Source organism: Notolabrus celidotus, chromosome 1 (assembly GCF_009762535.1).
Source record: "Notolabrus celidotus isolate fNotCel1 chromosome 1, fNotCel1.pri, whole genome shotgun sequence".
Lineage (NCBI taxonomy): Eukaryota > Metazoa > Chordata > Actinopteri > Labriformes > Labridae > Notolabrus > Notolabrus celidotus.
The window spans coordinates 21,018,019-21,030,956 of record NC_048272.1 but is presented as its reverse complement, the minus strand read 5'-3'; the positions used below and the strand labels follow the sequence as shown (position 1 = coordinate 21,030,956).

Below are 12,938 nucleotides of genomic sequence, written 5' to 3'. Positions count from 1 at the left end.
TAACGTCACGTCTGTGGTTTCTCTTTAAGCATTACAGGATGTGAACAGCATCTTCAAAGAGCCGACAGGAGAGCAGAGACGAAACTTCAAAGCTATCTGCATGTTCAAAGGAGGGTTTATATTCTCTAACATCCAGAAATGCAGTAATTTTCACTAAATGAATTTAAAAATACTTTTGCTTAGATCCAAAACACATTTTTGCATTATGTGAGCTACATGTTTAGAGAGTGGTTACACAGAAACAACCCCATGATGCTGGTAAGCCACGGTGCAAAGAGTCAGGTAACAGATGACAACCAGTTTAAACCCCAAAACCAGAACAGGTTAGAGCTCCAGTGAGGAGCTTTTAAAGGTTATGAAACAGACTAACATTAGCACTGGTTATATATTATTATAATAATTATTACTATTATTATTATTATTATTATTATTATTATTATTATTATTATAAATACTATTATTATTAATATCATAAATATTATTATTATTGTTGTTGTTGTTGTTGTTATTGTTGTTATTATTAATTATTCATTAGTATTGTTATTTATTATTATAATTAATATGATTATTATTATGATTATTATTATGATTATTACTATTATTATTATTATAAATAGTATTCTTTGTTCTTATTATTTCTGTTTTTTATTATTAATTATTATTTTATTATTATAATATAATAGTTATTATATTATTATTTCCTTTTTTGAAGGGATTATGGTAATGATTAAATGCATTTATTTGATTTATTTTTTAATTTTAATTTGACTGGAGTTTCTTATTTTCTATATACTTTTTTCAACCATGAACTTCCACTGCCAGAGAACCATCCAGAACTCTTTCTCTGCTTTGAATCCAGGTTTTATTTGTGGTGCTAACAGATATGATATTTTAGGTAACAATGTTCATGTAATACAGTATAAGAAGTTTTTTTTGGGATGCTTCTTAAAAGCACACATAACTGTTTGGTAAGAGTGTGATGGATCAGCTGTCATTTCTGCAGGATAAGGACAAACACAATATTGACTCATATGCACTAACAGCCATAAATAAATCAATGTACAGGAAACACTAAACAATCTTTATGGAAGGTATGTTGAGTGCAGTCACAGAAACATCTTCCTACTCAATCAATCTTTATTTGTGTAGCACCAAATCACAACAAACATAATCTCAAGACTCTTTCCAAAAAGAGGAGCAGGTCTAGACCGTACTCTATGTTCTATGATTACCAAAGACCCAACATCAAGACAGGATAAGATCCAGTCCCATCTTACAGACAGGACTCAGTCTGATCTCATCTCAATCCACCATGAGCAGAGCACTTTGCAGCATTTAGAAAGTTACAGTGGCAAGGACAAACATCCTTTAACAGGCAGAAACCTCCAGCAGGACCAGACTCATGTTAGACACACATCTGCTGAGACGGGGATTTCTATGAATTAGTGCTTACATGCTTTTACTGAGTTTCTTGCCTCAACGAGACTCAAGCACAAACAACTTTGATGGCTTGATGGTTTCATAAGCCAGGAAGTCATTTTATTGTCCGACATTTGGTTGAAAAATTATCTTAAAGGCGCCAACGTGACAAACATGACCCTTTTAGATATTAATAAAGAAGGAAGAAAACTTAAAAGTGCTGTTTGAATGAAATAGGAATGTAAAAACTCTTGTGAAGTGAAAGAAGCTTCTGCTCTAAAGATGACACTTTAAAACTGAGGTATATAAGGACTGCTTCACTTTTGGAGCCAGCCTCAAGTGGCCATGTGAGGAACTACAGTTTTTTGCATCCAAGTTGCCCCCATAGGGTACCAATTGGTTAATACCAGTGTTGCATTGTGTCATATGTTATTAAATGTGCATTTGAAACACATCCAGAACCATCAGATGGATATAAGCACTGAGCCATTTCAGATGCAAGCATTTATGATAAACTGTCTGTTTTAAGAAAAGAAAAAACAGCTTATAGAGATTAGACAGCGTGCTCTCATGTGTATCTTTAGATTCCTCTAATGCATCATGTAAACTGTGTTATTAGAGGTATTTGTTTCTCTGCACCGTGTAATCTATTTAATCAAAATATTGCTTCCAGCTGATTGCTCTCAGAAATCAAAGTGTTATAAAGTGAACATGAAAACATTCCTGATGCTGCTGCCAAAGAGGCATCAGCGGGGGCTTTAAGATGGTTTATATCAGCAGGAAACATGCAGACCTTTCACTGCTGTAATGACACTTCATTGAATGGATCAGGTTGACTGTGTGCTTCAATTACCAATCATGAAACTCCTTTTCAGGGTGATCAAATGTTTGAACGCTAACTCTCTGTTCGTGTCTGTGTTTGGCCCACAGTGGGAGGAGGTGAGCGGTTACGATGAGAACATGAACACCATCCGGACGTACCAGGTCTGCAATGTCTTCGACAACAATCAGAACAACTGGGTGCGGACAAAGTACATCCGGCGACGAGGTGCTCAGAGGATCCACGTTGAGATGAAGTTCTCCGTGAGGGACTGCAGTAGCATTCCTAACGTCCCGGGCTCCTGTAAAGAGACGTTTAACCTTTATTACTACGAGTCTGACTCTGACACAGCCACCAGGAACTCTCCAGCTTGGATGGAGAACCCTTGGATCAAGGTGGACACCATCGCAGCGGACGAGAGCTTCTCTCAGGTCGACCTCGGAGGCAGGGTGATGAAAATCAACACCGAGGTCCGGAGCTTTGGCCCTGTGTCCCGAAACGGCTTCTACCTGGCCTTCCAGGACTACGGCGGCTGCATGTCGCTCATTGCTGTCCGGGTGTTTTACAGGAAGTGTCCCCGCATCATCACGAACGGAGCTCTGTTCCAGGAGACGCTCTCGGGAGCAGAGAGCACCTCCCTGGTGGCAGCGCGAGGTGTTTGCATCCCCAACGCGGAGGAGGTGGATGTGCCCATTAAGTTGTACTGCAACGGAGACGGAGAGTGGATGGTACCCATCGGACGCTGCATGTGCAAGGCCGGGAACGAGGCGGTGGAGAACGGGACTGTTTGTCGAGGTATGTTTTCATCCGGTCTGCTAAACCCAATGATTCAGTCTGCTCTGCTGTTATAACAGAGTATTTCAAACACTTAAGCACACGATCGATACTGTGTTTATGTCTGGCAGTGCTGTATTTGCTCTAAGCCACTCCTCGGATCCATTCATTCCCATTTAATTGATGGTACAAGCCGGAGATGTTTTAAAAAACAGGATAAATGGTGTGCGCTCTGTACATTGATTATTCAGCTGCAGCCATCATCATGTTTCTATAAAAATGATTATCCTTCAAGGTGTTTATTTCCCGACATAGACACGCAGCTGAACGTGGTGTCTCACACAATAGCTGTGGCGAGGATTGGGTCTTAAAATAAACGGCAGCCTTTTGACGTTGTGTCAACAGAACGGGATCACTTTGGATGCTGTGGCACATCTTCAATCCCAGCACCCCCACTCTCACATAAAGATCTTAATCTTCTTTGTGTTAATGTAACAAAGTCCATTAAACGGCTCCTCAGCGTCATTATTTCTCCAGGACATGTTGATCGTTTATTTCCTGACTGTAAAATGTTCCATCCAGAAGCACATCTATCTGCATACGTGACACATCTTAAAAAAAAACACGAAGAGCAATATCCAATCCGTAGAATTTCTTCCCTGACCTTTTGTTGGTGGATGCCTCCTTCAATCCCCGAGGACAAAGAGGATATTTTTCAAAATTGCCTTCATTTCCCTATTGAAATCCCTCTCAGGCGAATCCATTTTTGCCTTTCAGCACATCAATGTACCCAACATTTACATGCACTGTGCCCTATCCTCACTCTGGCAGGTGGTATTTGGTCAACGTGCGCAGAGATCTTGATCACTGGAAACAGCACGGCGGCGTGTTCCCCTGCAGGCCGCCGCCGTGCTGCTTCTGCCCAGCACAACAAACCACCCACCTGCGTTTCAGATCGGTTTGTTGCTGCCTCTCTTATGCCTGCCTGTAATTACAACACATCCCCCCAGTGTGTGTGTGTGTGCTGGGAGGGGAAAATGTGATGGGTGCTGCCTCACAAACACCGCCAGGCCTCGTTCAATGACTACTAATGAGGACAGGCAATGGCTCCTCCTTGAGGAATACAGGCCGATAAACTGCATGCAGAAAGAAAGCTACTCTGAATCCACATCAGAACAACATCACACAAATCTGCTTGTTTTTCTGACCTATATGTAATACACTGCGTTGTGGCGGATTGGGACGTCTCAGGGGTGTCCTCTGTCAAATTATTTGTTTGTGCTAAATGGAATTTACAGTAAGAGGCTGTCTGTGCTACGAGGAAGGCTTGTTCATTCCTGTTTGTCCACACTCCACTGAGCATGAGAGCTGTCCACACATGAGACCAGATTGAGATAAAAAATCATGTTTCTTTGGCAAAAAAAAAAATGCTTTGAAAAGCATAATTAATTGTTAATTAATTGTCAACATGCAGAAATCTACAATAAGAGGTCAACATTAGATACAAAAATGCACAAAAAACCAAGAGCCAATTGCTGAAATATTTGCATAATTCAACATTCGTCTTTAAAAATACACAATATTTTATATCAAGGAATGAAAAAGGAGAAACATTTTTGTACAACACGATAAGCTACTTTACAATGTGATATGAAACGATACAGAAAGAAATAAAAACCACACGATAGAATATAATAAGAAATTATTACAATCGAAAGACTAAGAAGACACAGCAGATGAAGACTCGGTAACCAGCTAGCCAGCAATTATTTTTCTTAAAGTTTGTACGACACGATACGTTACGATATGATATGGCACTATAAGATATGATACAAAACTATAAGCTACGATACAAAAATAAAATAAATAAATGACACGATACAGTACGATAAACTGTTAGCCAAAGACTAAGAAGCTGGAGAAGACTCAGTAACCAGCTAGCTAGCTATTGTGTTTATTAATGTTTGTACAACATATGTTACAATATGATACAATACTGTAAGATATGATACAAAATGATAGTAAAAGAAAAGAAACAACATGATACAATAGGATAAGAAACTATTAGCAAAAGGCTAAGAAGAAGCAGCAGAGGAAGAAAACTCAGTAACCAGCTAGCTAGCATTTATGTTTATTAATTTTGTACGACACAATACGTTACGACATGATACAAATTTAAAGATATGATACAAAAAGAGAATAAATGACACAATGCAATACGATAAGAAACGATTAGCGAAAGACTAAGAAGCAACAGAAGAAGACTCAGTAACCAGCTAGCTAGCGTTTCTACAACAGTATGTGGATTCTACTGCCGCGCAAATAATGTCCCAGGAGATAACAGATGAAAACAAGATAATATAAACACACCCTTAAAAGTTTTCTTGACAGTCAAGGAGCTTTGTTTCAGATTTAATTGAACATTTATTGAAATGGATGATCAATTTCTCAATCAATATTAATTTATATAGCTCCAGATTCCAACAAATGTTCTCACAAGACACTTTACAATGATGACAATCAAGGAAGTCACAATAATCCTTAGGTGATAATCTGAAACCAGACCAGCCCTCGATAGAGTACGTTCCTTGCTGTAATTTGTCTCAGACTCCATAAATAAGAATACAACAACAAACAGAGAAACACACAGTAAAGGAAACCAAGACTGCACAAGCTCTATTCCATATGTGTGACATGCAGATGAATACAATACAGCTAGATTTATCTCTTACAGAGAAATCTTAATCTGTGAAGTTTGGGATTAATACAATTGAAATTAACAGAAGTCCTCCACCTTGGTGTTATTTGTCAGCTCTTAAGAGGAGGTGCATTTCTGTGCATCTCATTTCTCTATCATCCTCTTTATGTTTCTGAAACTGACTGCACACACGCACCAAAGAAGCAAATCTTCCCAGCCTGCATGCTCTCCTCCTCATCACCCCCTCTGCAGCAGTGAACGATATAGATTGGAGCTCTGCAGGGCTCAGAGACACACCGTCGTGACTCTGTCAGAAGCACATCCAGCGTCTCTCAAAGGCAGAGCTTCTCTCTCCATCACTCGGTGCTCCCCGATCATGTGACTCACACCGGCTGAATATTAAAGCTTTATGAAAAGAATGCATTAACAGAGAGTGCAGCTGTGGAATGCAGCAAAACGCCACGCACGCAGATGGATTTTATGGCTCCATACAATAGTTATGAGCCGCAGTGCAAACAACGAGGAAGTGCGGATGTTAGCAAGATACAAAATAAAACCATCAAGTAAAGAAAGATACTATTCATGGCTCCTCCATCGTTAGGAAGCCTTCTTTCAGAGAGGGAACCCTGCTCGCCAGTCATCGTCCTGAGCGCTGAAAGCTGATATCAGCGCTCAAAAGTGTGGTCAGTCACCGCCTTTCAACTGCCAGACGATGGGTAATGAAATGATCTATGAAAGATGTGCCTCTGCCTGCCGATATCGCGAGGTAATGAATTGATTTGTGAGAGGTGCCCTCTGAGGGTTCGGAAGGTATCCTCTTTCATAGCTGGATTATGGAGCCGCAGAGACAGCATTAAGACTCTGGGATGAAAGAGACTATTTGTACTGTCGTATTAATAACACTGGCAATGCTTTGTTCCAACATCCCCACATCCAAACGTGTAATTACGCATGTAACAATTAAATCCTTGGCAGGGATCCCGGCAAATAATTACGCTGTCATGAAATCTGTCAAAATATTGACAGCAGAAGGGGGTGCTTACATTGAATTTTCTGAGGCCCTTTTTTTCCCTGCGATTGTCTTACAAGTGAGATTATGTTTCATCGCTAAGAAGGAGCCTCACTACATCTTTTCTGCAGAGACATCCTTTAAAAGAGAGATCTTTCTCCCCCTCAGAGCTGTGTGAAGATGCTGCACCACAGAGACTCTCTGCTCACTGCAGTGTGATGCGTTCCCTCCAGTACACTACAATAAGAGCAATGTTCGTTGGTGCAATCGCAAACTCCCTGAACATTGCTCATGTGTGTTTCTGTACTGTAATCTGATCTGGCTAACCCTGTGCTACTGCAAGGTCAAAGGTCGCTGCAGCTCCGTGGCCAGCGTTAGAAAGCAGCAGAGAGTCAGATGGAAGATATCTGACGGAGCTTGATTCGTCTCTCCGTTGTGGTTTTGGTTGATGACTGCGTTCAGAGAGAAAAGGGAGAGCGGCAGAAAACAAACAGCTTGGTTTGTGTAGCCCTGTGACCCAGATCTGCAGGGAGACGAGTCAACACATAACATCTCCCATCATGACGGCAGATAGAGCAACACAACTGACACGTCTTCTGCGTGCTCCTCTGTTTATGTGCAGAGTTGAGAAAAGTGAGAGACGTTAAACATACAGCAAACAAACAAGGACAACACTTTGCACAACATCGTTAACAGTTGATATTAAGAGATTAGGACAACATTTCACTTCATGATGCTGTAGATACCCCTGTTGGGCCAGTGATGCATGCACAGAGCTCTGCAGTTAGATAACCAGTGATAGATTCAAAACATCCAGTTAGTGTTACAAAAATGAAGCGACCAAGGAAGTGATAATAGATCAGAAACTAGTGGTAAGACTCTTTAAATAAAGCTTATAATGTAGACATTATGAGTCCTAATCAAGCAGCACTGGATTTTTGAAGAAAATCATGAATTCCCTTTTTCAGCACCAACACATACTCGTGAGCTAGGTATCCTAATATGCAATCACTTCATTTGTATATAATGGAACAGTTGCATGACTCATAAGTTAAACAAATGTTTGTATTCCACTCAGAAGATAAACACACAGTTGTCTCACAGCTGAGATAAATCCACATTGAAAGGTAGGGTAGGTAGAGGTGTCACTCACGAATGCGAGGTTATTATTTCTGAATCAAGCTGCACCAAAAATTACATAAATAAATAATAATAATAATAATAATAATAATAATAATAATAATAATAATAATAATAATAATATAAATGATAATAAAAACAAGAATACAATAAAATAAAACTAATAATTAGTAATAATAATCAAAGCAATAATAGGAAAATTATAATGATAGTAATATTAATAATTCTATTATTATTCTTATTTGTATATAATGTTGACTAATAATAATAATAATAATGATAATAATATAATCATAATAATAATAATAACAATAATAATAATAATAATAATAACAATAATAATAATAAAACATATAATATAATAATAATAATAATAATAATAATAATAACAACAACAATAATAATAATAAAACATATAATATAATAATAATAATAATAATAATAATAATAATAATAATAATAATAATGATGATATTACTATTCATATTATTATAGAGCACTCTAAAAACAGGTTACAAAGTGCTTTACATGGGCAGGAAAATAAAATAAGCAGGTCATAAAATCCCACAAGGCAAGATCAAGAAATAAAACACATTTTAAAAGCAATACCATTACTTTAAAATAACTCTAAAGGAAAAAAAAAATTTAAATATATATTTTGAAATGGTTTAACTCAAATAAAATAAAATAAAGTTCAGGTAAAATCAGGAAAGGCTCTGTTCTAAAAGTATGTTCGAAGAGATTAGTGACTCAGCAGACCTGATCTAAATCTAGTCTTGAAAAATGAAGCATAAAAAACTGAAGTGTCCACTTGAGGCTGGCTTCAAAAGCTGAGGAATCCCCATTAGAGCTCATAAATGCTAAAACACATCCTCTATGATGTATAGACTATGAGTTATGTACATTTGCCTAATAAGGGGCATGGCTAAGTTGACAGACAGATGGGCGTTTGCTGGTGTGTAATAAACCCACCTTTTTGCCATTTTCTAGATCGATCAAATGTCAACTGGTTGAGTCAGTGTTTCCAACATGCTGCCTGTCATAGTTTGGTTTCACATCAGCTCTTCAGAAACCACTGGGTTACGTCATACAGATTGTTTTATACAGTCGATGCCCCGAACCAGTCTCCGGCTGTAGAGTTCTTTCCTTTTAGAGGTTGTTGCTGCAAGATTGGCTGTCTTGCGAGCATGCTTGTCTTCATCCTCTGAGCAGATAGATCGTTGGATTTCTCTCAGGTCTACAGTGTCCACTAAATGTTGGCACTATCTATGTGGGCTTATCCCTGCACCATTACTGCAGACATCAGGCATGGACGGCTGGTTTTGCAGAGGTATCAAACAACAACGTCTTTGATGACAGTCCTGGATTCGTTTGACCTTAACCGCTACTCGAACCGGACTTTTGCGCACCTTTGCTTTAACTCAACGGTACATATAAAAACACTGATCAAAAGGAAGTGGTGCTCCTCCTCAGTGTCGTTTTTGCGTTTGGCCAAAGAACCAATTGCTTTGTTTGATGAGTTGAGAACGGGCTGTGACATCCAGGTCAAACCATCCACCCTTGTCCTACAGGGATGACCATGCAAACATCTCCCTCGCCCCTGGAGTCAGTCCTACTGTAGACATAAATTCTACTGGACACGTACGATACGCTGCCCAGCGGGTCAGTTAGTCACATAGATGAAAAGCCTTTATAGGTCACTCCGTGGAGGATTGAAACAACACTCGTGCTCCTTTTAATGTCAATCTCCTTGTGAGGTCTGCATCTGTAGTAGCTGCTTGGAAGCAAAGTTCCTGCCGGTGCACCCAGAGCAATTAGATTAAGGAGGAAAGGCTTTAGTAATTCTTCAGCCAAACGTGGTCGTAGATAAAGAGAGTTAGGGGGCTCTAGAGCAAAGGTAGGTGCCGGGCGGACGTGATTGGATAGACATGATTGCTTGGAAAAGAGGAGGGTTGGAGGCGAGGGCAGGAAATGAGTCCCCCTAACCCACTGTCAGAATCCCAATTATTACAGTCTCCTCGTCTGGAGAGGGTTTAAGGGGCGGAAATCAGCGTAGCACAGACAAATCCACGCCGCTGCCTTTATTTCCCTGGGTGCCGCTGTCTTTAATGGCAGCTCTAATTGACTAACAGCACACGTGGGGAGCAGGCACGCTGATGGCTGGATGACTGTCCTCTGCGCTGGAACAAGACACAAAGCAAAGCAAAACAAACACACCCCCTCAAGGCTTCTGCTGCATTGTGCATTGTGCGAACCCAGATGAAGGAAGGTTTGTATTGTTCTGCAGTAACAGAAAGAGAGAGAGGGAAAATAAGATGAAGAGAGAGGGAGACTAAAATGTCAACAGCCTGCCTACACAATAAACAGCCACACAATGTTATGTTAAAGTAAAAGCCACACTTGTTCACTTAGATTGATGGCGGCGCTCGCTGCTGTTCGGAGCTGTTTAGTTCAGCATAAGGAATACAAATTAACAGCCGAGCAGATGTTCAGCAGCGCACCGTTTGTCTGTTAAATGGCATCATAGACAACACGACTCAATCTAAGCATCAGAGGCAATATCACTCAATTTTCATGACTGATCTCGTCTTTAGGAGCCAATAACAGGTCTGTGATACGTGTGGAGTGGAGGGTTTCTCTTGTGCAGGATGCTGTAACAGCAGGAGCTGAGTCATGTGAGAGACCCCAGGGAGGATTCACAAGAGTTTAGTCCCTCTTTCCAACTCTGATGGGATTTCAATATGACCAGGTGCTTTTTCCTCTCTCTGCTAGTCTGTTTGCTTGAAGGTAAAATCACTAAAAATATTATTACAATGTCAATCAATCTTTATTTACATAGCACCAATCACAAGCCCTAGCCCATACTGTATGTTCTATTATTAGCAAAGACCCAACATCAAGAAAGGATAAGATCCCGTCCCATCTTACAGACAGGACTCAGTCTGATCCCATCTTGATCCACCATGAGCAGAGCAGAGCAAGTTACAGCAGCAGGGACAAACTTCCTTTAACAGGCAGAAACCTCTTGCAGGACCAGACTCATGTTAGACACACATCTGCTGAGACCGTGTTGGAGAGAGGGATGGAGGGAGATGAAGAGAGAGAGAGATGATAGTGGTGAGATGGATAGTAGTAGTTGTAGCAACTGGAGTCTGGCACGTCCACAGCAGCAGAGATCCAGAGGAACCTACGAGACAAGGGAGCTCAGGGACTCCAGAAAGATCTATGGTTAGTAACTTTAATGGGACAGGAAGAGTTAAAGTAAGTGATGGGTGGGGATTACACCGGTCAGGATTCCACAAGTGTTTTAGTCCTTGAGGTTTTCCTGTTAGTCTTTGATGTCTGCAGATTCCTCTTCCTCAAAAACAAACCCTTGAAAAAAATAACAAACTCAGTGAGACTGAGAGCTGAGCTGCTGCTGACACAAGCTTAGCGTGAAAGTTGTTCTTCCTGTGGTTACCAGATTAATCGCAGAGGTCTCCTCCTCTTCTTAACTATCAAACGTTGTGATTTTCAGATTCAGATTCAGAATACTTCATTAGTTCCAGAAGGGCAATTCAGTTTTACAGTCAACCTGTCCATAGTACAAAATATACAGAAAAAAGAAATAAATAGGAGGGAGAAATAGTGTGGGTTTGGTCAGGGTGAGATTTCAGCTGCATCCCTGCAATATTTCAGGCAGTTGTTTGAAGTTTTGTGCACATGAGAATACAGCTTAACTGGCTTTTTGCAACATGTGATGCATGTAGGCTGTTCGTGAAAATGTCTATTAAAAAAATGTATTTCTCAATCACCTTTTGAAAATCTTGCACATTCAATTAATTCCAATCCAATCTGTTTTATTTGTCACATAATTTAAAAACCAAGTTAACCAAATAGCTGTAAAGTAAATTAAAGCAGCAGAATTAAAAAACTCAAGCAAGCATACACACACTATAATTGAAGGCCCCTGTTTTATTAGAAGGAGAAGGTCTGAGAGAGAGACTCCAAGGCTATCTCACACACAGCCCTTCAACTTTATATTAAATACTCTGAATGCAAATCTCATCACTTTGCACAAACACATTTGTGTGCAGTCGTGTGCACACAAAGACACCTCGTCCCCCCACACATACACTTGATCATCCTGGTTTGCACAGCTCATCCATCATACATCATATGAGGATGTGATAACGTGACCTGCGATCCCTGAACTCAGAGATCATGGCCTGTTAAGCCTGAAAACGTTTCCCACATGTTTTTGCACATGTCGGGCTCTGCTCCAGATGCCCCTCTGTCACACTCCTCATTATTCCAGCCCATCTTTTGAATCTCAAATTCAGACAGTATGACCTCTCGTAATCCCACTGCCTCCTTTTTCTCCTGCATTATTGGTCACATCATCCGCTGTAGAGGCTTCCCGCAGCTCTGGATCTTGCTTGTGACACCTTTCTCTGTCTTGCTCTGAGATACCAGACAGCCTGATTACCACAGTCAGTTTTCTGGTGTTTCTCCACGAGAGCAGAGTAGGGTGAAAACCCTGAGAACTTATGGTTTTGTTCATGATGAATTCGCCTTGGACAGGCCGTCCTGACACTGAGGAAATGAGAGCTGCACGGTATATCGAGATCCCTCCATATGTGCCTCTTTTTTCTCATCAGGGACAAGGCCGGGGCTTTGTCAAAACATCCCCATCAGCTCCTCTCTCAGATGTCCTCCACTCGTAGGCTGTGAGAGGATTCAAGCTGCTCTCTCTCTCTCCGCTGTAAGGTAGTCTGATGGATCAAGCATCTGCGTAGATAAAAGATGAGAAACAATCGAGCCCACTGTTGAAGACAGGAATCCCTCCTGAGTATCGGTGACCTTGTTTTCCAATCACGTAGAAGAACTCGGTCAACATTGAGAAAACTGTGGCGTCTTGTGTTGCACGCCGTTGACCTACATTACGGCTACTCTAAAAGTAAAAGCAGAGAGAAAGCTTATCCATTCTGGACACCGGTTAGATGTGCCACGTGTGCTCTGCAGCTGAGAGATGAGCACAGTTGTTCACACACAGTTAACCCCTCGGTCACTGACTGAGAAGCTGAAAGGCCTGAGTC

At 40.5% G+C, this 12,938-nt stretch overlaps 1 protein-coding gene across 3 annotated transcripts in view; it reads left to right on the top strand.

Annotated features, from left to right (window-relative positions):
• The window catches only part of ephb2b (eph receptor B2b), a 229,763-nt gene that overhangs the window by 107,918 nt on the left and 108,907 nt on the right, over nucleotides 1-12,938 (top strand). For all 3 annotated transcript variants that reach the window (XM_034693093.1, XM_034693099.1, XM_034693085.1), the window contains exon 3: nucleotides 2,350-3,034. In XM_034693093.1, the coding sequence (XP_034548984.1) occupies nucleotides 2,350-3,034 (685 nt within the window). The remainder of the gene's footprint in view (nucleotides 1-2,349; nucleotides 3,035-12,938) is intronic.